We start from the raw sequence: 26,963 nt of genomic DNA on the forward strand, positions 1-26,963 counted from the left end.
GGTTTGTGAGGGTATATATATATATATATATATATTGCCATATGGTTTTTTATGTTTTATACCTATATGCAAGTTTTATTCAATTCCAAATGAGAAAAAACTTATATGTCGCCTTACATCAGATATTCCAAGGCTTTGCAAGGCTGAGAAATGTTCTAGAAATTCAGAGAAGATACGGAACCAGACACAAGGCCGCGTGTACTTGGCCGTTTTCCCAGAAGCGCTGGAACAAGATATCAAGATGTTCAACCATGTACATAATTTTCACTGTCAGGCCGGAAATCCGGACTGCCCATATATGGTTATAAGCCCATCACCCCTTGATGGGGATGGGACAAAGGGTATAAGATCTCATGTAATCTGTAATAAAGCACGTCGGCAAAGCGCAGCCATGTCCCGTGTGAGGAATTATACCAGACCTCCGTGTGTGTGGTGTTTTTTCTTTACCGCCGGCAGCGGGGCAAGTGGGGTGGGCCTGATTGGTGCTGTACTTAGAATTTTATTACCCTGATACTACCTCACCTCTATGCGTATATACTGAGGGGACTCTACCTCACCTCTATGCGTATATACTGAGGGGACTCTACCTCACCTCTATGCGTATATACTGAGGGGACTCTACCTCACCTCTATGCGTATATACTGAGGGGACTCTACCTCACCTCTATGCGTATATACTGAGGGGACTCTACCTCACCTCTATGCGTATATACTGAGGGGACTCTACCTCACCTCTATGCGTATATACTGAGGGGACTCTACCTCACCTCTATGCGTATATACTGAGGGGACTCTACCTCACCTCTAGGTGTATATAGTGAGGTGAATCTACCTCCCCTCTATGCGTATATAGTGAGGAGAGCGGCCATGGACTGCAGGGATAGAGCATGCCTTTAAGGCTAAGAAAGGGCTGCAACCTCCAGCCTGGGGGTAAATTTGAAGAAAAAGGGGCGTTATGGAAGGGTAAAAAGTGAGGAGAGTGAGAGGGGTGGCACATTCTGCAGAGGGACATCGGTACATGCAGTCTGAGGAGAATCTCCTATTCCTAATCCTTGTTAAGACTTGTTATAAAGTCATCCTGATTTGAAGGAATGCTGCCATCCAATAGGTGGCGCTGCAATAGTATTTTTCCATCTTCCTTATTTTTCATAAATTACCCAGAGGAGCATACATGGCCTTATAAGTCTCATTACTCACCTTTTAGGTGTCCCCACAACCCTTTTGGGTGCTCTCATTGGGGAGAGACTATACCATTCCCTGACCCACTAACCACCTAAGTGTCTCAACATACTTTTTAGGCACTCCTCCTGACCTATTGGAAGGCAGCGCTGCAGAGGTATTCTTCCATCTTCCTATTTGAATATTTTCCAGAGGAGCATGGATGGCCTTATAAGTCTCCTTACTTATATTCTAGGTGCTCACCTTGAGAAGAAAATATACCCTTCTTGACCCACATCTATAGACCTCTCCAGAGCCAAGCCAGCAACTTACTGCATGCTGAGGAGGGGGCAAAACCCCCAAAATAGCTATCTTAGTATGGATTCTGTTTTTTGGTTTTCAATTCCCAATCATTGTTATAAAGACTTGTATAAAGAGTCTCACATTGGTTTACAGGCATGCTGCCATCCCATAGGTGGCGCTGCAGAGGTAGTGTTCCATCTTCTCATTTGAAAACGGAAATAAAACACAACAGAATCAAATGGAAGCATTTTGTTTTTATTTTAAAACCCATTGAAATCAATGGCAAAAAACAGCAACATTTAAAGGGGTGGTCCTGTTAGTGGACAACTCCTTTTCAATTGGACCACCTGTGTAAAAATAATAAACAGATGCCATGCAGTAAATACTTTGCAGCATGTCCATTCTGTTTGCAATATTGGCCATTTCTTTCAATGGGGCTGGCATTAGCAGCACTGGCCCCATCGAAAATAATGAGAGAACATCGCTATCTTGTGCAAATACATTACCTTAACAGGCGCTGTCTTCTTCTCCTGAAGTGCTGGCACATTTGTCTGTAGTCTTCTGCCAGCGCTTCCTGGTCAGGGGGTTCAAAAATCCCGCCTCCAGGAAGTGTTGGCTTTGATTGGATGAGCCGTGGTTCTCGAGAACCAATCACTACAGCACTCAATGAACCAGTCACAGCCATCGCATTGAATGACTGAGCTGCGGCACTCAAGAGCCAGCGCTTCCTGGAGGTGGAATTTTTGAACCCCCTCACCAGGAAGCACTGGCTGAAGACTACAGACAAGTATCACCTTTCTTCTGGAGAAGTGCGGCAGAGCAGACAGCGCCTGTTACCCTGTTTCCCTGAAAATAAGACATACCCTGAAAATAAGACATAGCATGATTTTCCAGAATTTTTGAGGATGCAAAATGATTTTTAAGGCTTTTTGAGGATGCTTGAAATATAAGCCCTACTCCAAAAGTAAGCCCTGCTAACAGTTAATTTAAAAAAGTCAATTTAAATAGTGTCCAGGCAGCTATACATGTAAAAAAGTTAAACCTTTTTGAACAAAAATTTATATAAGACACTGTCTTATTTTTGGGGAAACATGGTAGGTAATGTATAGTTTTTTTTTGTTTTGGACTCTTTTTTTAAATGTAGCCAGGGCTTATTTTCGGGGTAGGGCTTATATTTAACCCCCACTCCCCAAGAATCCCAGCGAAAGAGCGCTACAAAATTGTGATATCACTGCGAGAAAACACAGCAATATTGCACAGAACACAACGACGATATAGTGTGAAAGAGGCCTCAAGGAAAACTGGACCCCTCCCGACCCACCTCATAGGCCTCTCACCAGCCAGCCAGCACCCTACTGCGCACTGATGAGGGGCAAAAACCCCCAAACAGCCCATCTGTACATGGTATCGCTTTCTGCTGCGGAAGACTCCAGCTTTGGCTCATATTCCCAGTCATTGTTATAAGACTGGTTAAAATGTCTGACATTGACGTGAAGGAATGTTGCCTTCCAATAGGTGGCGCTGTAGAGGTATTGTTCCATCTGCCATTGGCATGTGTTTTCAAGCAGATACGTGGTTAGCGGATATTGGCCCCCTTCCGGCCTAATGTCCACGGCACGCAGTGAGGACATTACTTACCAGTCCGGATGCGTGCGGGTCGTCCATCATCCCCTCCATCCGCAGTGGTGATTTTTTTTTTTTTTTTTTAAATCTCCTGCTTTCCCGCGGGACCTGCAGCACAACCGGCTGACAGTTTCGGGTGTACCGCAGATCGGATGGCTTCCATTGACTTCAATGGAAGGCGTCCCTGTGGGATCCGCGCCAAAACGGAGCATGCTGCGATCTGTTTTCCGGACCGGAACAAACCTGCATGCTTTAATTAGGCTGCGGGCGCCCATGATTGTCTAATCCCGGAGTTCAAACCCACTCGTAGACATAAGCCCTTAGGGCCCCTTCACACGGGCGTATGTGCGTACACAATAAGCAGGGAATAGAGCCATTGATTGTAACGGGTTCGCTCACAGGAGGGTATTTGGCGCTTGTATTTCGTTTGTGCAAAAAAAAAAAAAAAGCATGCTCTACTTTTCTTCGCAGATATGCACAAAAGGGCATCATAGAAGTCTATAGGGAGTGCGCAAATATGTGCGCAATACGCTAGAAGATGCGCGATGCGCTGCGTAGTTCCACTGGATAAAGAACACATCTGGAATGGATTGGACGACTTGGCCATGTCAATCGCTGCGTGTTTGTTTACACAAAACTGAACATCATCTGTGCAATACATGCGCTGAGGCGCGTGCAAATACATATACGCTCGTGTGAAGGAGCCCTAATGCGGAACCTTTAGGTGCTTTATGAAACTGTCTTATAGTCCATAGCAACCAATCACAGCACAGCTTACATTTTTCAATAGGACAGTGAGGAATGAGAGCTGCTCTGTGATTGGTTGCTATGGACTGTGAGACCGTATCATTAATCTGCCCTGTGTGTTGTTATAGACATCTGACTAACGACTTCTGAAGACCCCGCCCATATCCAGCAGCCACGCCCCCGTCCACGGAGCTCGTCTCTCCTCCCTCCCCGCGGCCTGCAGGCAGTTCCTGCTCCAGCGGCTGTTTATCGAATGGGCGGAGCTTGAAGGTCGCATCTTGCTTTGTGTCTCCGACAGGCTTCCGTAGAGAGAGTGCAGCTGCTGCGCGCAGGTGTCTGGACTGATCCTAGCGAGGTAGTGGCTCTGTGCTGCGGCCGGGACGGCAGGTAGATGACGGTGGAGGACTCGGCAGTACCCCTGGCTGCTCACGGCCTGTTCTCTGTTATATGGGGCTCGGGCGGCGGCTCTGCAATATGCGGGCCTGGTCGGACTCAGACAGTGCAAGACCGGGGAGGGCTGATCATCCTTGTAGAGACGATGATTCTACCAGCTCACTGCCTCCTCCTGCTGAGCCTCAGGGGGCTGGGAAAGCTGGGTGATGCGGATCTCTGGGCCCTGAAGACTGGGCAGGGTACTGGGAAAGCTTGGTGGTGTCGGATCTCGGGGGCCCTGAAGACTGGGCAGGGTACTGGGAAAGCTTGATGGTGTCGGATCTCGGGGGCCCTACAAACTGGTCAGGTTACTGGGAAAGCTGGGTGATGCCGGATCTCGGGGGCCCTACAGACTGGTCAGGTTACTGGGAAAGCTGGGTGATGCTGGATTTCGGGGTCCCTACAGACTGGTCAGGTTACTGGGAAAGCTGGGTGATGCTGGATTTCGGGGTCCCTACAGACTGGTCAGGTTACTGGGAAAGCTGGATGATGCTGGATTTCAGGGGCCTTACAGAATTGTCAGGTTACTAGGAAAGCTGGGTGATGCCGGGTCTCGGGGCCCTGCAGACTGGTCAGGTTACTGGAAAAGCTGGGTGATGATCTGGTTAAAGGGGTTGTCTGGGACTTTGCTATACTCAAAGTAGCAACGTAGGTCATAAATGTTGATCAGTGGGTTCAGCTGTTCTCTGTCTGTCTGGCGCTGACAGAAGCGGGACGGATAGCGCTGTCCGTAATGCTGCACCCCCATTGGTATTGTAGATGCAGCTCCTGTTGCATTCAATGGGAGTTGTGCCTGCAGTACCATCCTGGGCCACTGCGCTATGGACAGCGCTGCCTGTTTCCATAATGACAGAGATCAGCTGATCAGTCCTAAGCGGTGGGCTCTTCCCCATCTAATATTGATGATTCCCTCTGAGGATCGTAAAATCCCAGAGAATTCCTTTAACAAAAGAAGTCCTATGGAAGTTGTCACCCAGCTTTCCTGAGGTCCTGTATTGCCATCTACCTAGTGATACTCTCCGCTGCTAGTAGCAGATTTACGGTATGTTTACACGTAGCGGGGTTTGATGTGGATCTGCACCCATGGATGCACTGCAGATCCGCATGCGGATGGGGACTTGCTGTGCGCTGGGTGTTTTTTGGTCAATACCCAACTTTCTCCTAAAAGCAACAGAAATGTCTGCGTTGTCAGAGCGGGACGGGTTGGCGGCTTTGATCAGGCCTGGGTGACAGTGTGCCATGGCATGATGGGTAGCGGTGCCTTAGAGGTGGTGGATGGGACTCCCTGGACCGCCACTTATATCCATATCTGTAATTCACTGCGTTTTAGTTACATGCTGCAATACCTCAGAGTTCAGTATATTATGCAAACTGTTGTGGATGGGTAATGTGTTAAAAAAAATGTCTCATGTCACGTAGTTTTTATTATTTTTTTTCAGATTGTGAACCTGTCAGTGAGCCCCTCAGTCAGCGACTTGTATAACTGAGCTCCTTTATCTGGTAAGTGAATGTCGTCTGGCGTATGTCTGTCCGGCTCCAGAATCTTAATGGTAGTGATCCGTGAATGTGGCGGATACGGGAAATGTTACCGACTGTGAGAAAAGGACAACTGCACTTGTGAGGAAAAAAGGAAGGAGATCCTGTCCGCTGTGGTCCTGTGCTCGCTGGTTTCAGCCACATAACCAAATCCTATGAGGTCACGGCACACGGCCTGTTAATGATTCGCTGCTCATACAGAGAGTCCGGAAAGTTTTCAGATCCTCTCACTTTTTTAACGTTTTGTTATGTTGTGGCCTTGTGCAAATTTAAATAAATAAATGCCCCATCATTCGGCACTGAATCCCTCATAATGACAAAGTGACAACAGAATGTGAGTTTTTAATTTTTTTTTAGATTTCTAATATTTGACCCTACCATAAATATTCAGACCCTTCGGGTAGGACACTTGATATTTAGCTCCGGGGGCCTCCCATTTTTTCTTGATCATCTTTGAGATGTTTCTGCACCTTGACTGGAGTCCACTACTTGTGGCCCAGAGCTGGTGAAGCTACAAAAATATTTCTGCTGCCCTGAAGGTTCCCAAAAGCTCAGCGGCCTCCATAATTCTTACATGGGAGAAGCCTGGAACAAGCAGGACTCTTCCTAGAGCCGCCGACCCACCAAATTAGTAATAGGGGGAGAAGGGCCTTGGTAAGAGAGGTGACCAAGAACCCAAATGGTCACTGGCTGAGCTCCAAAGAGTCTGTGTGCAGATGGGAAAAACTTCCAGAAGGTCAACCATCACTGCACCAATCCGGGCTTTATGGCGGAGCGGCCAGAAAGAAGCCTCAGTAAGGCACGTGAAAGCCACCTGGAGTTGCCAAAAGCACCTGAAGGACTGACTGTGAGAAACAAGATTCTCTGGTCTGATCACACCAAGATGGAACTTTTTGGCCTCAGTTCTAAGCATTGTGTCTGGAGAAACCAGTCACCGCTCAACACCTTCCGAATCCCATCCATACAGGGAAGCCTGCTGGTGGCAGCATCATGCTGTGAGACAGGGAGACTGGTCAGGGTTGATGGAAAGCTGAATAGTACAGGGACATTCTTAATGAAACCTGATTGAGAGCGTAAGGGACCTCAGACTGAGCAGAAGATTCACCTTCTAAGAAGACCATGACCCTAAGCACATGGCAAAGACAACACAGGAGGGCCTTAGGGATAACTCTGTGAATGTCCTTGAGTGTCGCAGCCTGAACCCAATCAAACATCTCTGGAGAGACTTGAAAATGTCTGTCCACAGACGGCCCCCATCCAACCTGACAGCTTGAGAGGATCTGCAGAGAAGAATGACAGAAAATCCTCAAATCCAGGTGTGCAAACCTTGTGGCATCATACCAAGAAGACTGGAGGCTGTAATCACTGCCAAAGGTGCTCTAACGAGGTACTGAGTACAGGGGGGTGAATACTTATGTCAATGCAAAATGTTGGGTTTTCTTAAAAAAAAAAAAAAAATTACAAAGATTTCTCCCATTGTGTTCTCACTTTGTCATTATGGGGTCCTGAGTGCAGATCGAGGGGGAAAACTAGAATTTTGTTTTAATTTGCACAATGCCACAACATAACAAAATGAAAAAAAGTGAAATGAAGTAAAGACTTTCTGGCCCCCCTGTATATGCTGCGTGTACACCTCAGTGATAACAGCTGTGTGCTGTCTAATCATCCATAACACTCCTCTGCTCCTTGTTGTATTGTATTACATTCACAGCCACTATACATGTGTGAAGATGATGATGATGGCCGCGCCGCAGTCGTCTCACAGAATCTTTGGAACATCAGCCGATTCTGTTAACATTTAAGCCCGGAGTCCGTACCTACATCCTGAATATGTAAACGTGGCCATAGTGGCCCGTAAGATCAAAGCTTAATGCCCTGGAAAACTAGGCCAGCACCACACTCCTATGAAAGCTGACTAAAGGAACATCTGTGTTGCCCATAGCAACCAATCACAGCGCAGCCTTCACTTTACCTCAGCAGTTGGTTGCTACAGGCAACACAGATGTTCCTTCAGTCAGCTTTCGTAAGAGTGCGGTGCCGGCCTACTGTTCCGTGGCCACCCTGTACCAGAGCTTTGATTGTACGGACCACTATGGCCACGTTCACACATTTAGGCCCGGAGTCCATACCTACATCCTGAATGCTGACGTTCTGCAGTTGGTAGAAGTGATTGGAGTATTTTTACCCCTGTTTACATACAGCAGAGTAATGAATGTGCTGTGGAGGTTAAAAATCCCAAACTGCAGATTAAAATGGTTTTAACCTATGGCAGAAATTCCTGTTTCTGCCATAGATTCTATTAAAAATATTCACATGCCGACGCGTGTGAACATGGCCGTCCGTACATCAAGCTCGTTGTACGCAGCTCATCCGTAGAGCGCTGTTTAGCTGCAGTTCTCGCGGTGTTACAGGCAGCGCCACGGCTGTCCATTAACTTATATCAGAGTGGGGCCGAACTGTGAGGCCGGCTTCACACTGGCGGGAGCGATATGGGGATGTGAATCACGACCCGATATCGCCCTCACAATCCATATGAAACCCCTGGATGCGAGGCGTTTGCATATGGAAACAGCCTCGCATCACTGCGGGGAATCCCTTCATCTCCGTGGGGAACTCCTTCACCCCCTGCCGCGGCTGAAGGGATTTCCCCAGACGCGGCAGGGGATCGAGTTCCTCTATTGCTGTATGGTCCACAGCAGCCAAATCCACGCATAATGTTGTGGATTGGCCCTATATATTCCAGAGGATGAAATCCGCAGGAAACAATCGACGTGGTGCGGATATACAATCCGCAGCATATATGAATTGCGCAGCACAATTTTTTTCTGCATTGTGTGGATAAGATTTATTAAAAGGGCTATTCCCATCTCGGCTTTTCATGGTTGAGATGGGAAAACCCGGAAACTCTGTACCGACCACCTATTGCGAAAATCTACGTGATTCGTACCGTTGTGAAATGGTCCATTAATATCATTGGGACCATGTAAATACGCAGTGAATACGGATGCCGCGTGCATAGTCACTACGGCTGTACACATCAAATCAATGGGGCCTTCTAGCAAAAAAAAACGACAATACACAGGAAATGCGCACAGTGCGTATTACACGGACTGAAACGGAGTACGCCGGTGTGAATGAGTCCGCGGGAGGAGAGCAGCGCTGCTTCAGAAAAATGCAGACCTTTTTATTTGCTCAGTCCTTCCACACACGGCGTGTTAACTGGTTACTATGGTAATGAACTTGTACAAAAGAACGTTTTCCCCCTCAGGATAGTCCTGTATGTACCGTATTTTGAGCTCTGTGGCGCCATACACGCTAATAGTGTCGCGGTCACACAAGGTATGATGCCGCTGTAATGGCTGCTGCTTTTAGTCACACTTTTTTTTCCCCCCTTTCTTATGCAGGAAGTGTCTGTTCTCCGTTATGGCGTCCGCTGTTGTGAGCATGGTTCCCACCACCGCCTCCCGCTTTGCGCTGCTGAAAGTAGACAGTAGCAGTGATTCTGACTCTGAGAAGACAAAGGGAGGCCGCGGGGCAGGAAAACTGCGCGGTTCTGCGGCAGGTGGAAAAAATAACGCTAATGAGAAGAAGAAGGAGAAAAGGAGAAAGAAGAAAGAGCAGCAACAGAGCGAGGCAAATGAGGTAATGGCTGACAGTTAGTCCTGCGCAGGAAACAGGACTATTCCCCGCCTGTTTTCCGGGGAAACTTGAGTATAATAAAGCTTTTTAATTGTTTTTTCATGGTGATTTTGGAAATCCTGATAGCTTTCCATGTAAAATTTCCACGTTGCTACGTGATCAGTTGTCACCAGGGGAATCGCAAAGTGCTGGTTGTTCTCATTGTCTGAGCTGTCTTCCAGAGCCACGCTCCATTCCAGGGTGTCCTGAGGCATCTGTACAGCAGCTCTAGGGAGCTCTCAAACATTGGCGGTTTGTCAGAATGGTGTGTTTAGGGCAGAAAATATTGTGGGTAGGTGCTAGCTGGAGGTCAGGAAATCTGACACACTGCACACTTTATTTTTTTTGTATTTTTCTTGGGTTTTTGGGTCAATAACATTTTTTTTCAAACATGGTATATACTAAGGTTTCCAGATATTTTCCCATAGACTTCTCTTAAGGCCGCTCTCACACGGCCGCTAAAATCCCGTAAGATTTGTGCATTGCGAGATGCACGAATATGAGCCCCATTCTTTTGAATGGGGTTATGAACCTGAGCGGTGCAGGAAAAAATAGCGCCATGTCCTATCTTTCCCTCGGAACGCATCGCCATTTGCATCAATGGGGCCAGCAAAGCATCACATGGTGTAATGTGCAATGCGATGTTTCCCATTGAAAACAACGGGAAACACTCTGCGATCCTCCTCCGCAGGTAGAAGCTGCCGTGGAGGATCACTACTTCCCTGAAGTAATGCGAGGCATTTTTGATACAAAAACGCGACGCATCCGCAGAGAATTCACACATTGGCGAGCGCAACATCGGGCCCGATATCGCACTCATCCGCGTGAAATTAACCTAAAGGGGAGAGGGTGGGAAGAAGGAAAAAAAAAGGTACCAAAAAAATATATGCACACAGTTGCTATTTTTGTGTGATGTGATTTTTTAATATTCGAAAGTCCCATTAAAAAAAACGCAGCGATATCACAGCGTTATAAAAACCGCTAGTGGGTAAAAGCCCTTAGGCTACATTCACATGGGCAAACGTGATATCGGTCCAAAGAAACTGCCGGGGAGTGCTGATAGCATTGTTTCCTGCTGGAGAACAAAGGATCTGAGCGCAGATAATAGCCTTGGGCTATTAACTGCTTTCAGCTAAGGCTTCATTTGCATACCTAATTGCTATTAAGTAGCTGAATAGCTACTTAATACTTTATGCAAAGCGGTCACTCACTGTCGTTTGAGCGATGATCTGCTGGTGTAAATGGACCTTAGCCCTATGGCCACTGAATGGATCCATGACCCATCTGTAAGTGATACTAGTATAGATCATACAGACAGGAGGTTGTATAGGCCGGGCTCTGTCGCCATACTTGTGGTGATATTACTTCAGTCTTATGTCCTTTTCTGCCTGTCATTTGATTAACAATATACTACATTATAAAAAATGGCGCTGTACAAATACGAATATTAATAGTCATTATTACCATCACTACTAGTCCTGTTAAAAGATCTCTGAAAAGTGGCAGCATTTGATTTGCTGCACATTCAGAAAAATGTCTAGTAAATGCGCGTTTTTAATAAGCAGAACATAAAAAAAAACTGAAATGACTAGAAACAGAAAGTTTTATATATTGTAGGTAGACTTCTATTGAGAAAAATCTGATTATTTAACTTTTTTTTTTTTTTGCGTAGCTCCGAAATCTTGCCTTTAAGAAAATCCCACAAAAGTCCTCGCATACCAGTGGCGGCTTTCAGCAGGACTCGACAGTACATGGTGTACCTAAAGATGCTCAAGAGGAAGACTGGCAGCAATGGCGGCAAAAAGACGAACAGGTACCTGAATATTCGTATGTCCGGGTCGATCAGGGCATACGTTTGTCACATTATTTACAATCTAGAAGCTTTCCAGTACTCGTAAATCTAGAATGTCCTAGATGAAAATCTATGGACAGGGCCATATTCCCATAGTCTAGTGTTTCGTATGTTGGTCTAAGTGTGTGGTGGCGTGTAACAAATGTATTCGGAGAAGGCTCTTTAGTACATTTGGTGTATCTGCTTCTCTGGGGCTCAGAATGACATATACACCGACTGTCAGCTGGCATAGCTTTGAGCTATTACTTACGCCAGTCTTTGGCATAAACTAATCTGATGGGCCGTGACCCAGTGCTAAGCCCTGCCCATTTAAAAAAAAATTGCAAGGGCCGCTGTAAACGTTAAAAAAATCACAATTTTCGCATTTTTCACCAAAATTGCAACTTTTTGATGGTACAGTTCAGACGACAGCCAGATAATAATATGCTGTACAGCTTGCCCTAGATTTCATTGTGCAGTTGTGTTGATCAGCATGCCTAAATATCAGATATTATACAGTAATTGCTTTGTATACAAGCTAGTGATAACCTAGGACAATTCTCACTACATTTCATTACTGAAAGTCTCCTGAAGAAGGTGGAGAGAGGTAATACTCCACATAATGGAACAAGTGGGAGACCACTACAGTAATACGGGATGTCGGCTACCCAAAAATGTTTGTCATTCATTGTTCCTTTGCTTTAGATTACATCAGATATGTATGAAGCAGATCTTCAAAAAGCCTTAATGCTAAGCAAGCTGGAATATGAAGAACTGAAAAAGGTACATTATTTCTGTGTTGGGTGATGTAGAACAGTAAGAAACAAACTACATTAGTAGAGAAAAAAGTTGGATCCCATAGAACAGAACGGATGGGCCTCAATTCAGAAAACCTGCAAAGAAGTGTAAAAAAAAAAATACTGAGGTCCCAGAGATATCCATTCAACCTGGTAATATGAGGTGATTTCAATCTTAGACTGTTATGCAAATCCATAGGATATGCTATAAAAGTCTAATAGATTCGGATTCCACCTCTTGGACCCGCGATGGGCAGGGTTGGTGAGTAGGGCATAAATAGCAGAGCGACCTGTATTGTGCCGTTTCCCTAACGGAGTTGACATTTTCCAGACCATTAACCCTTTCCAATCCAATTTGTATCCTGGCTTTCCTAGGGCGCTTACTCTTTTTTTCTGCCGCTATTCAACAGCGCTATATGCTGGCTAAAGCCAGTACTGCATGAGGTGACACGTTGGATAGGCTCCGACAGCAGAGAGGCTGGCAATATACAGTAAGAGAACCCCAACGGACGTCTTCCAACATCGGAGCTGTACAGTCTTAAATCATAATGTCTTCAGAGGTCAGACAGTGGATTGGAAAGGGTTAATTGACCATCTGCAGGCTAAGCCGTCAATAGTAGATCAGCAGGGGTCTGCGGCCCGGAATCTCTACTGGTAACCTATTTTCCAGGCCAGTGTGCTCATGCACAGAACTGATGTTACGGGAAGTAGATTGCTCCGTTCCTACTGCAGTGGCCAGATTTGGTATTGCAGACTAAGTAGCCATTGAAATGAATAGGAACTTTGCCTGTAATACCAAGCCTGGCCACAGCAGTGGGAACAGAGCTGTCTGCTTCCTGCAGAAATCAGCTCAATGCACGAGTACAGTAGCCCGCAAACAGCTGATCAACAGGCGTCCCAAGTGGCGAAGCCACACCAATCTATTATTGATGACCTATCTTGCAGATGGGCAAATCAATCATTTGTAACTGGACACCCATTTAAATATCATATAAGTTAATTGGAATTTTAAGAACAGCATAGCGCAGCTAGTCATGCTGCTTCTATAACTGGGGAGCTGTGGAAACAATGTAACTTGCTGTGTGCTATACCGTTTGCATAACTATAGACTTCTATAGTAGATTACAAAAATGGCGCAGCATGACTGTTTGTCATTCCAGCCACCTTGTAATCGGTAGTATTTGGCTGAGATGGGAACACCTCTTTAACAAATCCAATGTACAGAGTGTCCTCCTTGGCTCTAATATTAATAAAATGCTGGTTTAACCCCTTCAGTGGCAATTTTCTTATTACCATGTCATGCCTCACAGGGCAGGTTTTTTAAATGAGTCACCAATGCAATTTAATCTCACAGGTATTGATGATTGCAGCAATCACATTGCAACATTTTTTTTTTTTTTTTGAATGAAAGAATACATTATAACAACTTTGGAAAATTAAAAATAAAAGAATTCATAATTTTTGCAAATTCAATCAAGAAATTCTAATACTTACCGGGTTTAAATGCATGGTCAGTGCAGCAAGTCCCAGAGATTTTCCGGGCGTGCCACTAAAGGGGTTATCCAAAATATAAATTTATTGCTTATTCACAGGATAGGGGATAACTTTATGATCTGTGGGGGGCTTGACCACTGGGACTTCACTGATCCTGTGAATGGTGGTCCCCCACATGAATGATGTGGAAGTTGCACATAACTCAATGACTACTTCGGAAATTGCAGAGTATGAGCGCTCAGCATGAATGAAGAGGATGTGCAACGCCTCCCCCCACCCCTTCCCTGCATCATTCTCACAGGCCTGTCAGGACCCTCTTTTTTTGGGTTCCCAGTAGTTGAGCCCCCCCCACCAATCGTATGGCTTAGGTTCTGTTGCAGGTGAAGCAAATCTGACACCTAACATCTTACATAGGGTAGTATATTACAGGCACCCTCCTCTAGGCCAAACCACAGAGCATCTTTAATGCCGTTCTTGTTAAAAGAAGAGATCAAAGAATCCAGCGGATTCTAGTTCCTAATGAGCCCTCGGTATTCATGAGGGGAGCGCTCTCCTCAGTGGTGCTTCACAGGATGCTGTACATCAATGAGAATTGGATATTCTCCTGTAACAGATATATGCTATGAATATTGCAATATTAGACAAGTCGGTCCTACATCGCACTATTCTGGTCAGCCTTATCCATGTTGGAAAAGACAGATGATCGTATGAACTGGCTGCAGTATGGGTTGTGTGAGCATATGGGGTGGTTTGTCTGTAGTATCTCAAAGAGGTCATGACTTGTTTGGGCCATATAATGGTAAACTAATTAGCTTCTTATTTTTAAGGAAAATGACAATGGAGAAAATGTATCCCCTCAGTCAAAAAGAGCAAATAAAAAGGATAAGCGAAAGAACCAACAAGGGAAGGACAAGTCTCTCACAGTGTCTTTGAAGGACTTCCAATCAGAAGGTGAGCCTCTTACTTCATTGTCATTACTGATAATGCTACAGGATAGGATTTACGGTTTAAAAGGCTAATATGGCAGTAAAGAAAACTCCATACAAATAGGCTTCAATGACGCTACTTGTATAGTAAACTAGGGAGTTTTATATGGTGTTCATTATATGGTTTGCCATTATATAACTTAATTAATTATACATCAAACGCTGAAGGAGGTATGGAGTGGGCTCGGGAACCGAGCCTGCGCCATACCCATCGGGTGTTAAATTACTGACACCCGTCATTAACGGCTGCTATCAGAGCTAGCTCCGGAGGACACTAGAGAACACTGTGAATAAATAACAGTAAACAACTCCCTATTAGTTCTAACATCAGCTATGAGTCATCGCTTCCTTCACCTCCTGTTATCCATCTTCTTAAGGCTGCCTGTCCACGGGCGTTTTTGAATTGCGTTCCCCGCAGTGAACGCTTTCCACCCTGTCCACGAGTGGAGAATCATAGCGATTCTCCGGTTGTGACTAGCAATTCGTAGCATGCTGCAAATTGCCGCGATTCTGTCAGATAGGCTGATCGCGGAGATCCGCCTGCTGGCTCCTGCTCCTGGGCGTCGGCTCCTGCGGTAGAGCTAGTTATAGCCTTGGCTATCACATAAGCACAGGTTGTTTAAAAAATCTGTGATCGTTTAGCAGTTCCTTCTTTCAAAATTTTCACAAAAAATTAAGTATTATTGATATCGCTGTGTTCGTGAAAGGACGGGTTATTAAAATATTACACAATTTATACAACACCCAAAGGCAAAAAAAAAGCATCAGTCTTGCTGTTCTTGGGTCTCTGCCCTGCCCCTTCTCCCCCCCCCGAAATAAAATTGAATGCAAAGTGATCAAAAGGGCATATGTAACCCAAAATGGTATCAATAAAAACAGCTTGCCTCCCCCCAAAAAAACAAGCCTTCACACAGCCCCATTTGAACGGAAATATAAAAAGTTATGGATTTTAGAATTTGACTAATTAATTTTTTAATTTTTTTTTTAAATCAAAGAATAAAGTGCGCATATTACTTCTACCACATTGTGAATGCCTTAAAACACAAACCCATGGTGCAAATGCTTTATTTTTCTGTTACACCTCTCTTAAACCTTTTTTAAACTTTTTCAGTACATTAAGTGGTACCATTATAATGTACAACTCATCCCACTCCTGGAAGGCGGTGATGAAAAAATAAAAATGTCTGGTCTTGATGGGGTTAATGAAATAAGTTAATACGGCTGGCGGGGTGCTAGTGATATCAGTATTAATTAACGTTGACAGGGGGGTCTGTTTCTTAAAGATGCATAAGATATTAACTAGATCTGCATTTGCTGCAGTTTAAAATGCTTTTTTTTTTTGTGTTTCCAGAACAATCCATGAAAAAAACAGAGGTAAGTGTCTGACCTGGCGCTAACTACCGGTACACAGGAGAGGGCTTCCCTGGCCCTGAATCTACAACTGGCTGATTTTGCTAAATGAACTTATGTTTACAATGATCTGTTTTTCTGCATTACTTTTCCCTCTGAGTATGGCTAGGTACAGGTTTTGATTTACGTGTTTTACTGAGCGAAGTAGCAATAAGCTAAACACAGATACCGACACTTCATAGAAGAGACCCTATAACAAATGTGTTTATCGCATCATACTAAAAACGGGGCTAATTGACAGACAACACAAAACATACAAACGTAAAAAAAAAACGTTTGGACTAAACTGGGCGAGGGGTAAAATATATATATATATATATATATATATATATATATATATATATATATATATATATATATATATATATATATATATATATATATATATATATATATATATATATAATATATATATACACACACACACACACTTTGATAGTGTGTGTGTGTAACGCACAAATATATTATATACATATATAGATATATATGTCATGCACCCCTCCAAGGTAAAAGAGGGATGACTGCCCTTATAAGGAGCAAAGTGTATATAATAATATATGTTATAATTTTATACATACCCACCCTGTGATATTTGACCAGGATATACAAATTTGCCCCCAAAATGAGAACAGTCACCGAAAGGGGCCAGTAATCCTAAAAAATAACTTTTTATTTGAAATACTTAAAAAAACGTGAACACGTGTGTGTATATATATTTTACCAATTATAAGATGACACTAGGCCATGCAATTACTAAATAATATGTTAGATATGTAGAGAGAAGTATCTGATAGTAATGATGATGTAGGGATTTATTTATAGGTCATCACCATACCTACAGATATTAGTGTCAAGCTTACTGTAGTAGCCCCTACCAGGGTACTTATAAGGGACAAATCATGTCCCCTATACCATTAACAACTTCTCAACCTACTAATCTAAAGTGGGTGGTACACTAAATATAATCCCTCAATCCTCACAGATTGGTAGGGTCACCATAAGATAATTAGCCGCAAGCAGCACTATTTTTTTATTATATTGCGTTGCAAGATATGGTGAAACCTAATCAGCTGTTCAGGTTGTATGACATCAGCAATAGCGTCATTGGCACCAGATTGTCAGTAGCTCATCTATAATGTGGAACTAATGGTTACTACCATATACACCTCCAGATGCAGAAAGGCTCGGGTCCCACATACGAGATCACAAGAGCTCGTGTATCAGTGAATTATGTACATCACTTAAAGGCGATCATCTAGAGACAGATAGTGTACCCTTTCCATAAATTTACCAAATAAGCTCTGATACCAGTCTGGCTGATCCAGGATATGCATACTAAATCGCACTGCATTGCCACTAATTATCACTTCTCTTTCTTCGTTGAATCCTAATTTCAAAATTCTAGCAAGTGTTGGCGACTCGTCCTTCTTTGGGAATCTCGTCCTTTATTCATCCAGATGAATGCCATTACATAGCAGTTGCGTGCCGCCCTTCACCATGTACTATCTTAGGGCGCATTCAGACGACCTTATATCAACTGGTATTCACGCCCAACCGATATACGGCGTCTCTCTCTGCAGGGGGAGGAGGCTGGAAGAGTCGGGAGCAGTGCTCTGAGCTCCCGCCCCCTCTCTGCCTCCTCTCCACCCCCTATCTGCTCCTCTGCACTATTTGCAATGAAAGGGGGCGGGGCTAAGTTTAGGGAATTAGCTCCACCCCGTCCCGCCTCTCCTCATTGAAAATAGTGCAGGGGGGTGGAGAGGAGGCAGAGAGGGGGCAGGAGCTCAGAGCATTGCTCCTGGCTCTTCCAGCCTCCTCCCCCTGCAGAGAGACGCGGCATATATCGTCCGGCGTGAAAACCCAGCCGATATACGGTTGTCTAAATGCACCCTTACTGTGTGTGCGCATGGAATACTTGCAAGATATAACATGCTGCAATTAGTCTTGCATTTGCATTTTGCTCAATTCGTGTGAATGGCATCATGGCCTCACTGTTGCCTATTAAAGGGGTTGTCTGGTTGCGGACAATTTTTTTTCTCCTTTTTTTTTTTTTTTTTTAATTATAGCTCCAAATGTGTTTTTAAATAACACACGCAGGGGTACTTGCCAGTCCTCAGTCCCAACAATCAGAGCTGCAGGCCCGTGCTGCTCCTGGTCTTTGTTGTGGTGTAACGGCTATCACCTGACCACAGCAGCCAATCAGAGGCCACATCGGTCAGGTGCTGTTCTTCTAGCATCTGAGTAGAGATAGCAGGATAACGGCACATAACCGCTGTAGACTCTGATTGGCTACAGTGGTCAGGTGGGGGCCGTGGGGCTGCAGCAAAGCATGGGGGGGGGGGGGGGGACCATGGCGCTGCAGCACTGGATTGCCGTTGTAGAGGATGGATAAATACAGCTGCTTTTTGTTTCAACACATTTAAGCTCCTAATTAAAAAATGGACTGACGGCCCCTCTAAGCCCTGTTAAAGGGGTTGTCCCGCGGCAGCAAGTGGGTCTATACACTTCTGTATGGCCATAATAATGCACTTTGTAATATACATTGTGCATTAATTATGAGCCATACAGAAGTTATAAAAAGTTTTTTACTTACCTGCTCCGTTGCTGGCGTCCTCGTCTCCATGGTGCCGACTAATTTTCGCCCTCCGATGGCCAAATTAGCCGCGCTTGCGCAGTCCTGGTCTTCTGCTCTCTTCAATGGAGCCGCTCGTGCAGAATGCAGGCTCCGTGTAGCTCCGCCCCGTCACGTGCCGATTCCAGCCAGTCAGGAGGCTGGAATCGGCAATGGACCGCACAGAAGAGCTGCGGTCCACGGAGGAAGAGGATTCCGGCGGCCATCTTCACAGGTAAGTATAGAAGTCACCGGAGCGCGGGGATTAAGGTAAGCGCTCCGGTAAGCTTTCTGTACGTCCCTGCATCGGGGTTGTCTCGCGCCGAACGGGGGGGGGGGGTTGAAAAAAAAAAAAAAAAAACGTTTCGGCGCGGGACAACCCCTTTAACTGATACCTGCTGGGTATGGAGCAGATTTATATGATGCAGTCAGTAAGAGCGTCCTCTATTCAGTCTGTTGTTTGTGTGTGTGTGTGTGTGTGTGTGTGTGTGTGTAGTAGTAGTAAAGTGCACTACGGAAATCACATTTACTAAACAATGGGGAAGGGCGTCTGGGTACAACTTCTTGGAAACTATTTATGGATTCCCTTTCTAGGAATTATTTTAGTGCGCACGCAAGTAATCCGTTGTGAAAACATTTCAGCTTGTATATATGTTTACATTTTGGGTAAAATATAGGGTGTACCAGAAAATATGTATACTGTACAGCCACATGCGTAAAAGCTTTATATGGACATCAAAAAGTAGCTGCACGTTATGTCTGACTTCTGCACTAGCGGTATGTGCTCAAAGTGGGCACCATTATTAACAGAAACTTCTGATTTTGGCAAACTACCACACAAACAAAATTTCATCTCCAGTCAAGAATGCCTCTGCCAGCTTACTTGACTCTCCTGATGATCAGGTGGTGGCATTAGCAATCATGCGACTATTGGCCTCTTATGGTGATGTTTACATGAGGCAGAAATGCTGCAGAATTTCCGTAGCAAATCCACATCAATGTTGCGGACTTTGACTCTGAGTTAGATAGGAAATTCTGTAGCATTTCTGCTCCGTGTGAACATACCCTCAGAGACTATATGAATACCACGTATTGCCGCCATATAGTCAATAGTGGTCATTTATGCCCTTTTTTAAATTTGAATTGAAGTGTGTTTATACATTTTTGGGACATCCTGTATATATTTCTTTCTCCCCATTTTTAATCTGATTCTCCAGGACGTAAAGTCCCCTGTGATGTTACCTCATGACCGTGGCTTCTTTAATAAACTGGAAGATGATGTGACCAAAATACTTCTTAAAGAAAAAAGAAAAGAACACACTGCTCCTGAAGTAATGGAGAGCTTTGTGTCTTCCGATTACTCTGTGGTAGGTTGGCATTGTTCTCATTTGGTTCTTGGCCTGTCAGAAGGTGATTGGCAGGGGTCCAGTCATTGTGCCTTCACCAATCCTGAGAACGGGGCAGTTTTAATTTATGGCACAAGGTTGTTCTCATGTGAAATGAATGAGAGAAAATCATCCAGATCCCACTAATTATCATTAAAGACTGTAAGAAATCCTTCTTAAAGGGATTTTTCCAGTAAGATAAATTTAAGGGGTAACTAGCTGATCAGTGGGGGTCAGACCACCACGGATGACCAGAATGAGGATCTCGTGTTCCCACTGAGAGACTGGTAAACGAATGGAGTAACCATGCACATGCTCTATTCATTTCAGCGGGAGTGCTGAAGATGGCAAAGCAATGAGCTTGGCTATTTTTGGTGGCCCCATTGAAATGAATGAAGCAGTGGCCGAGCATGAGCTTTGCCAGTCTTAGGCACGTGGGACCCCCTTTTTAGTGTTTGGTGAAGGTCTGACCATCAGGGGCCCTGGTAGTAATCGTACTGACCCATAGAATAAATTTGTCATATTTGTTGCAGTTTGTGCGCTGTAGAAACAAGACTCACCAAAAATGGCGGAATGTCATTTCTTTTTCATTTTACTCCACGTAAAGGTTTTCAGTATCCTATACGGTACATTAGATAGTACCAAAAAAAATACCACTCGTCCCGCAAAAAACAAGCCCGAATACAGCTACGTCGATGGCTGAATAAAGGAGTTACGATTTTTTTTTGAAGGGGAGAGAAAAAACAAAAATGGGGGGAAAAAATAGGGCTGCGTCATTAAGGGGTTAATATCCACTCCAGTTGTATATGAAAGCCCCATGTGTTCTGAAAAAAACTAAATTTTGGGGGGGGTAGACTAAAAGGCAAAAAAAAAATAAAAATCGCCTATGACCTTGCATTTCAAAAAGTGAAATTTTGCTGTAGATGCAAAGGCCCCAAACACCCCTAGTAGTGAAAGGGTTAATACGCAGTAAACTTTCTTCTATTTGGCAAGCACAATACCAAATGGATGCAAATTACTGAAGATTACCAAATGGACAGGAGTACACAATGGAAAATGATACCATTACAGAAAATAAAGTGCGCAACCCGGTCTTCGTTCGGAGCCTTGGTAGATACAGACAGAAAACCGGACAATTAAGGGAGTGACCTGATTTTGATGTAACCCTTGCATTGCAAAACCAATCTTGGCAGAAATTGTACTAAATAGTCAAAGGGCAAAACTAATCTGACTGTAACTTGACTATACAGGAGCCTGGCCTGAAGGATGGCAGGACAGAGCTACTGAAGCTGGCCCTGGAGAAGAAGGACACGCAGATCAAGCATCTGAAGAGCATCATCTCACAGTGGGAGGTACAGAAATACAATCGCCTGCCTTTAATTCCCGAGAGTTTCCACTTTGACTTTACATTTTGCCTTTTCCTTTCCTTTGATAAAGACAAAATACAAAGAAGTTAAAGCCAGGAATGCGCAAGTTCTTAAAATGTTACAAGAAGGTGAAAGTAAGTGTTTTACTGCTTGTTTTAGTTTTACTTTGTATTAAAGGGACACTCGCCACAAAACGGCACTTAGCAGTGCTCTTCCGTGTGGTGACGGGAGTCAGGGGATGTGTGTGTGTTTGTTTGTTTCCAAAACAAAAACACTCTGCCCCACAGGAGGCTCTACCTTAATGCTATATAAGAATAAACATCGCTATGTCATTTGGTGCAGTGGGTGACTAAAGAGCTGCTGAATGGTACTGGTACAATGTAGAATGTTTAAATGTCAGAGGGTTATTTCCATCTCGGCAAATTATCCCTTATCTATAGAATGCGGGATTACTTGCTTATTTGTGGGGGTCCACTTGCTGGGGACCCCGCTTACCTCCCACCCCTTATCCTGAGATCTCAGTCCTATAATGTCCTGTAGGTGTGGCAGCAGAGGGCTTTCATGCACACATCCACTCAATTCACTTCAATGGATTGGAGATAGCCGAGTTCAAGCACCTGTCTGTGGATGGGGACAACTTGCTGAGTTGGGAGTAACCCTTTACATTTCTATTTTTATGTAGTAAGTAGTCCTGATTTTCTGCTTTCCAATTTAGTGAAGGACAAAGCCGAAATTCTTATTCAAGTAGAAGAATTGGTAACCATTAAGAACGAATTAACATTACAGGTAAGAAAACAAACCTTATCACAGAATGGTAGAGTTGGAAGGGACCTCCAGGGTCATCGGGTCCAACCGCCTGCTCAGGGCAGGATCACTAAATCATCCCAGACAGATATTTGTCCAGCCTTTGTTTGAAGACTTCCATTGAAGGAGAACTCACCACCTTCCTTGGTAACCTGTTCCACTCATTGATCACCCTCACCGTCAAAGTTTTTTTTCTAATATCTAATCTGTGTCTCCTCCCTTTCAGTTTCATCCCATTGCTTCCAGTCTTTCCTTGTCCAAATGAGAATAGGGCTGATCCCTCTGCACTGTGACAGCCCTTCAGATATTTGTAGACAGCTATTAACCCTTTTCAATCCAATGTCGGGCCTGCCCCGACATCATAATTTCCTTTCACAGCTCCAATGTCGGGGCAGGCCCGACACTGCAGTGCAGAAGTGCATCGGCACCCGATCATCAGACACATCGGGTGCAGATGCACTCCTGCACTGATCCTCATTGAGGACCTCCGAGGAGAAGGCAGAAAGGGTTTTTAACCCTTTCTCCCTTCTACTTTACACATTACATAGCGCTCAATTAGCGCTATGTAATGCACGGAGATTCCGGACGGCGATCATGTGACCGCCGGTGTCACCTGACCCCCAGCGGTCACATGAACGCCGAGCCGGGAGCCTGCACTGTGGGGGGAGCTTGCTTACCTGTCCGGCGTCTTCCGCATTCTCCCTTCTGTCTCCTGGCTCGGCGATCATGTGACCGCTCGGTGCCACCTGACCCCAGCGGTCACATGATCGCCGAGCCGGGAGGCAGAAGAGAGAATGCGGAAGACACCGGACAGGTAAGCAGGCCCTTCCATGGTGCAGTGAGCACCTGCACCCTCCTGAACTCTGTCAGTTCAGGAGGGTGCAGGGAAATGTATTTTTTCTCATCCATTCTCACCAGCTCCAATTTATTTGTGAAAAAATAATTGGATTGGAAAGGGTTAAGTCTCCTCTCGGCCTTCTTTTTTGCAAGCTAAACATTCCCAGATCCTTTAACCGTTCCTCATAGGACATGATTTGCAGACCGCTCACCATCTTGGTAACTCTTCTCTGAACTTGCTCCAGTTTGTCTCCATTTTTAAAGAGTATTCCAGATGAGGTCTGACTAAGGAAGAGTAGAGGGGGATGATTACCTCACATGATCTAGACTCTATGCTTCTCTTAATACATCTCAGAATTGTGTTTGCCTTTTTGCCTGCTGCATCACATTGTTGACTCATGTTCAGTCTATAATCTATTAGTATGCCCAAGTCTTTTTCACATGTGTTGCTTAGCCCAATTCCTCCCATTCTGTTCCGGATTCTAACAGCCAGAATGTTTTTATTCTTCCATCAACGAACCTCTTGGAAGGCCTGTTTTTGCAGGATGAGCTCTGGTCTTCATTTTTCCCATTCCTGGGAACATATAATATTTTTGATCACTTTTCATAAATTTTTTTTCTAGAGGTAAGATTAATCAAATCTGCTATTCTGGCATGTTTAATTTTTTTTACGGTGTTCATCGTGCAGTATAGATGTTCCATTAATCCTGTAGATCACTATGATTGCATACCAAATATACATAGATATTATAATTTAATATATTATAGTGTTTTTATCCCCCCCCAACCCCCACCTCTATACCTTGCTACTTTTTCACTTATAAAAAAAACACTATTTAAAAAAAAAAAAAAATTTTTAATTTGTAGTATTGAAAGACCCCTAACAACAATTTTCTTCCCTCAATAATGTTTTTTGGGGCAATTTTTTTTTTTTTAGGAGGAACTAATTGAAATCTTTATTGGTATCATTTGGCGATCCATATGACTTTTTGATCATTTCCTATTCAGTTGATTTGTGAGGCGAGAAATACAAAATTGGTTATTTTTGACACTTTTTATATTGATATTCTTTTGTTTACGTGGTGTGCACCGTATGTGTTAAAAGTACTGATTATTTTTCTCCTTTGGTCATTTCTTACACGGCGATACTAGATTTGTGATATTTATTTTTTTTAAACATGGTAAATTTGTGTCCCACTAGGGAACATAAATATTAGTATAGAAAAGTATTATATTGCCTATGAAGCATAGCCAGAGGCTGATCCTCATAGGCCACTGTCACTGGGAGACCCAGAGGCCATCTTTAAGCCTTCGAGTGCCATAGCAGCCCATTGGGAACATCATGGGGTCCCATAGGCGACCAAATAGGTGAGGGTAGAAGCTACTCTTATAGTGGTAGCAATATGGTTACTGTAGTTAGAAGGCTTTTCTGAAGAGGTACATATTTCCGGCTCCTTTTGAAGCTTTTCGAGTTGGTGAGGATTGTGTTAAGTTGGGGTAGTGAGTTCCAGAGTATAGGTGATGTACAAGAGAAATGTAATGGTTGGAGGCCCTGGCAATGCTATGCTTCAGGAGAATGTCTGCATATTGTAAAAAAACCCAGCATATTGTCTGTGGCCTGTTTGGGTTTTTTTCTCTAAAATATGAATGTTACCCAAAGTAAAGCAGAGCACGTTTGTACATTTCCCTGCTTTTTCTCCAGGTCACTGGTCTGCATGCTGCTTTAGAACAAGAACGATCTAAAGTGAAAACTTTACAAGCAGAGCTCGGAAAGGTAAGTTTACAGGAATTGTAGCAGCAGCCATAGAATATAGTCCTGATCATTGAATATTTTATGGAAAAAATAAATTTCCCTTAAAAGCTATTTCCAGATAGGTAATATAAATTATTTTTTAATTTTTTACAGCGTCCAAAGAACGCTGTAAAATAACGATAAAAGCCATACTCTTCTAATAGTTTCTTTCCAAATCAGACGGCCCATGTACAGACATAATCGGACAATATACAGTATAAAACGAATGACCAACTTGAACAATAGGAGTGAGGGCCTAAAGAGATGTGTTTTTAGGGCACGCTTAAAATTGTGGGTTTTGGGGATTGACCTGATGTCTGGTGTAGCGCATTCCAGAGGGCTGGAGCAGTTTGAGAAAAGTTTTGGAGATGTGAGTGGGAGGTTCCGACTACAGAACTTGGTGTAATAGTAGAGCTGAGAGCTCAGATTGTGTGGTAGACAGGGCAGAGGGAGGAGACACTGGGAGGCGCAGCACTGTGGAGAGCTTTATGGATGAGTTTAAAGGGTCTCTGTCAGCAGCTTTTGAGCAACATAAAGTGTTATAGTGTTCAAATGTGAGAGAATTGGGAGACTGGGGAGCTGTATTTAATACTTGCCAGTTTCTGCGGTGTGCTGGGTCCCCATTAACTACACAGCTTGACTTTTTTCAGCTGCTCTCATTCATCTCTATGGGAGGTGCATGTGCAGAGCCTTCTGGAAAGAGTCAAGCTTTGTGTGCAAGCCAAGTTTATGGGAATACAGCGCAGGAACCGAGGGCCAGGTGAATATAAAACACGACTCCCATTTCTTCACCTTTTTAAGCACTGTAGCTTTTGCAGCTGAAGGTGCTGATGGAAGCCTTTTTAAATGTGGATGGGCAAACAGTGCAGTGACGGGCACAGGGTGGAGGCATCTATGTAGCAGTTGACCGAAAAGGTAAGTCTGGCTGCTGTTTTGGGGATAGATTACAGGAAAGAGTTCAGTGGGAGGAAGACTGATTAGTAGTGAGTTACATCAGTCAAGAGGCGAATAGATGGAAAATAGTAAATTAATCAGAATGGTGTTTATTATATATCTTGCCTCTTACCCACCAGTCATATTCTAGTAGAAGTGTTTCACTTTTCTGCTTTATTTGTCTTCTGTAGGGCGGTGGTAAGAAGGGAAAAAGAAACTCGGAGTCTGACCATGGCCGATGATCAACTGTTTCCACATGAGTGGAAGAGATGGAACATTTTCTAAAAGCACTAAGTTTTTCTGCAGAGTTTAAATACTGCTGTTCAATGCCATTCATTGTTAGTTTTTCATGACTAAATAAAACTTATTCTTCCATTTGCATACTTGGTCTTTACGCATCAAACCGCTTGGGACTATGTGAACTTTGTACTATGTAGTAATGAAACCGCATACTAAAGCCGGATTCACAGGGCTGTATGCCAATTGCACCTGAGAAACTCTTATCGGACATCACACTGACACCCATCAAAGTGCCATTGAAGGAAGACGTAACGGCGTTCAAGGTGCAAAGTTCATAAAGTCTTTATTCTTTCAATGACATAGCAAAAAAGGTCTTTATAAGCATACAGGTACATACAAGGGTTTCATGTCAATAGTAATACAGATTGCCATCAGTCACATAGGCCCCTCCCACAATAACCAGCCAATACACTCCCATCATAACTATTCAGCCATTGTCGCAGCGGGCAGGCCCATCATGGCGCCATCCGACTCATTCAGCATCAACGCAATTTAATTGCACAGCTGCGGGAATATAATCTCAAAGTCCCGCGAGATAATGATCAAAAAGTGTCATCTATGTGCGCCAAATATCATATAAAAGAAAATTCGTAAATAAGAGCAATCTAAGGATGGTGTTCATGGGGAAAAAATCAACTGCACATAAGAACGTCCCCAAAAAGGTTTTATATCTTATGTACGGTTGTTTTGTTTTTTTTCCCATGAACGCTGTGAACACCATTCTTTGATTTGATCTTATTTACAAATTTTCTATTATATGATATTTGGTGCACATAGATGACACTTTTTGACCATTATCTCATGGGATTTTGAGATTATATTTGCCCGGCTGCACAGTTGCTGAATGATTCGGATGGCGCCATGATGGGTCTGCCCACTGCGACAGTGGCTGATCAGTTATGATGGGAGTGTATTGGCTGGTTATTGTGGGAAGGGCCT

At 44.0% G+C, this 26,963-nt stretch overlaps 1 protein-coding gene across 2 annotated transcripts; it reads left to right on the forward strand.

Annotated features, from left to right (window-relative positions):
• Positions 1–4,038: 4,038 nt before the first annotated feature.
• On the forward strand, positions 4,039–26,103 carry GKAP1 (G kinase anchoring protein 1). 2 transcript variants are annotated; one of them, XM_066604122.1, is made up of 13 exons: positions 4,039–4,186; positions 5,703–5,763; positions 9,204–9,441; positions 11,150–11,290; positions 12,014–12,091; positions 14,427–14,550; positions 15,937–15,959; positions 19,824–19,973; positions 21,242–21,343; positions 21,429–21,492; positions 22,074–22,144; positions 24,702–24,773; positions 25,916–26,103. In XM_066604122.1, the coding sequence occupies exons 3-13, from the start codon at positions 9,223–9,225 to the stop codon at positions 25,964–25,966; spliced, it is 1,095 nt and encodes a 364-aa protein (XP_066460219.1). In that variant the 5' UTR covers positions 4,039–4,186; positions 5,703–5,763; positions 9,204–9,222; the 3' UTR covers positions 25,967–26,103. The 2 variants fall into 2 exon arrangements, with proteins under 2 accessions (XP_066460219.1, XP_066460220.1); XM_066604123.1 differs by having other exon boundaries at positions 4,076–4,218.
• Positions 26,104–26,963: the final 860 nt, after the last annotated feature.

Source organism: Eleutherodactylus coqui, chromosome 5, assembly GCF_035609145.1.
Source record: "Eleutherodactylus coqui strain aEleCoq1 chromosome 5, aEleCoq1.hap1, whole genome shotgun sequence".
Classification (NCBI taxonomy): domain Eukaryota; kingdom Metazoa; phylum Chordata; class Amphibia; order Anura; family Eleutherodactylidae; genus Eleutherodactylus; species Eleutherodactylus coqui.